The 2500-nt window shown below is 37.6% G+C and overlaps 1 protein-coding gene across 1 annotated transcript in view; it reads right to left on the bottom strand.

Moving 5' to 3' along the window:
* Positions 1 to 2500, bottom strand: part of LOC119573315 (electron transfer flavoprotein subunit alpha, mitochondrial-like) — a 4393-nt gene that overhangs the window by 1516 nt on the left and 377 nt on the right. Inside the window, exons 2-5 of the mRNA XM_037920485.1 lie at positions 1701 to 1847; positions 1174 to 1315; positions 846 to 1009; positions 58 to 216 (exon numbers count right to left, since the gene is read on the bottom strand). Coding sequence (XP_037776413.1) covers positions 58 to 216; positions 846 to 1009; positions 1174 to 1315; positions 1701 to 1847 — 612 coding nt within the window. The remainder of the gene's footprint in view (positions 1 to 57; positions 217 to 845; positions 1010 to 1173; positions 1316 to 1700; positions 1848 to 2500) is intronic.

The following is a 2500-nucleotide window of genomic DNA, read 5'->3' as shown; positions in this document are numbered from 1 at the left end:
TCATGAACTGCCTGCCGGTACCATCTAGTTTACTGGGAAAATCCACCACCATCCTACCTTGGCAGCAGTCAGCTCTGGACGGTCAGACTTCGACAGTTCCTGGCCAATGAACTGGGACATATCAATAGGCAGATCAGAGACAGGAAAAGCTTCACTTCCTGCACTTCCACCACTAAGCTCTGCTGGCTCGAAGCTTGTTCCACGTACTGTGATTACCTGTGATGGAAAACGTTTGGGATTATGGTGAGGATTCTCAAATATGTTACTTTCATACACCAAGGGAAGAGGTACAGTCTACCCCTAATGTATATTATCCATTATTTTTTTCTTCCCTCTCCCTCAACTATGAGGGTACAGTCACTCTTTTACCCTGAGCTTCTTCATTTTACAGCATGAAAATCCAGATTTTAACAACATAATACCCAAAAACCAAACCACACAGCAAAATAATAAAACAAACTATCATACATATTCAAGGTTTCAAATAAGCCTAAGAAAGTTTAGCCTGAGGTCAGAAGTTCTGACTCGGGAAAAATTACTTTGGGCCAGGGAAGAAATAAGATTCAAAAACTCTTAGCATACAGATGAGGCTTCCCTTCTTTTAATCCATTATAAGAAATGTAGACTCAATTTGAAACAAGAGAAACTAAACACAAAAGGAACAGTAACATAATAAACATACATATCTATTGCAATGACAATGACAAAAAAAATTATATCAATCAATAAACTAATAGCAATATTCTACTGGTTTATAAAGTGGGACTGCTATACTTCCATCACTGATTTCTTTTCTGCAAATACATAACGAGAGAGTATAATATTATTACTAATAGAAAACCAACCTTGACAGCATCCTTGCTCTTGAGGGTCATGAGTGCATTACCAGCGTAAATTGAGCGGACAAATGTATCAGGAGCCTTGATTTCAATGATGTCACTTATGGGAGATACATCTAGCTTGGCTGCAACGCGTGGCAACAGCGACTTTCCAAGGGCTGAGGCTCCAGCTACAAATGGAAAAACAATCACTTGATATGCAAATATATACTTTGCAAGTACACAAAAACAGGATATAACAATAAATAATCAAAAGATTTTGGTCAAGGTCTATAATGTATTAACTTTCACTCAATTGGAAAATAAGACATCTTTTTTTTCCACTGAAACGTACCGACAATATGTGTGTAGTTGAACTGACTCTGGGAAGCAAGCACAAGAGGGGCCAGACGTTCAGGAAGGAAACCTACAAAAGCATCGGAATCGGCAACGAGAATCTTGGTAACGCCGCTGGCTTTGGTTAGCTCTTCAACCACCTGAAAACACAATAAGTCATATAATAATAATATCTTAATAATTAGGTGATTGCCACACATTCTGCAATTTGGTTTCAACAACAGGCATAAAAAAAAGTAAAATAATAATAATAATAATTTTACAATAAAGGACAAAAATCAATCATATATGTTCTGGAAAGATGGAAAGAAAAGTCTACAAGTTCTAACTCATCAGAATATACGTAATGGAGGTTTATTGGCCTTCGCAGAAACTACAACAATCAACGCAGGGCCAATTACCGATGCACAGTTATCTTTTTAATCCATTACTCTTCGAAAATCAACAAAAATCTATTTCAAACTAAATGGGCAATCGCAAATCCTATAATTCAAGAAGAGTAAAATCAACACCAAAAGAGTCTACCTTCGAGCAGTTGTGGCCGGCAACGAGGCAGGACACATCACTGCCTAGCTTCTTAGCTGCTGTGATGGCACTGAGGGTTATGGGTGTAAGGGCGTTGTTATCATGCTCGGCAACCACCAGCGTCGACTGGAAGCGACGACTTGCAGCCTGAAAAGGTGAATTTGTGTAAGTACCACAAAGAGAGGTTATGAAGAGATGAATATAAAGAGGTTATGAAGAGATGAAGATAAAGAGGTTATGAAGATATGAAGATAGAATCATAAAACTAGGGTAATTAGACAAGAATAATGATACAATGTGATATAAATTAAAAGTGATGATAATAAAAAACATATAAAAAAGTAAAACAAACATGAAAATAGTTTACAGAAAAAAAAAAGAAGTGGCCTGTTAACAGCTGGATTTAAATGCATTTATCCCAGCCACAATGTAACTGGTATTCATTAACTAGAAAGCGACGCACCCCCCCAAAGACGAGATCCCAAAACCAGGGTATCACGCGAGCCCAAGATCCGAACCTAACCTCTCCTACCTTCTATTTATTCTCCTTTATTAGCACTTTGTGTCAACTTTCAGAAAACGGACATCAAGACCTCCTGGACCTGTAAGGGTGTTGTGGGGAATACTAACAGATGTATCTGTGTTGTTTATTACTCTATTTCCTTTCCCTCGTCGCTCTCGGTAAAGCTATCCATGTAATTAATCTCTGAAGGACCAGAATAAGAACTCTTAAAACATATAAAATGATAATTTCATATTCTATCTTTAGGGTTATATAATGAACACAAATTCACCCAGCA

Source organism: Penaeus monodon, chromosome 5, assembly GCF_015228065.2.
Source record: "Penaeus monodon isolate SGIC_2016 chromosome 5, NSTDA_Pmon_1, whole genome shotgun sequence".
Classification (NCBI taxonomy): Eukaryota; Metazoa; Arthropoda; class Malacostraca; order Decapoda; family Penaeidae; genus Penaeus; species Penaeus monodon.
This window is presented reverse-complemented; position numbering and strand designations above follow the sequence as displayed.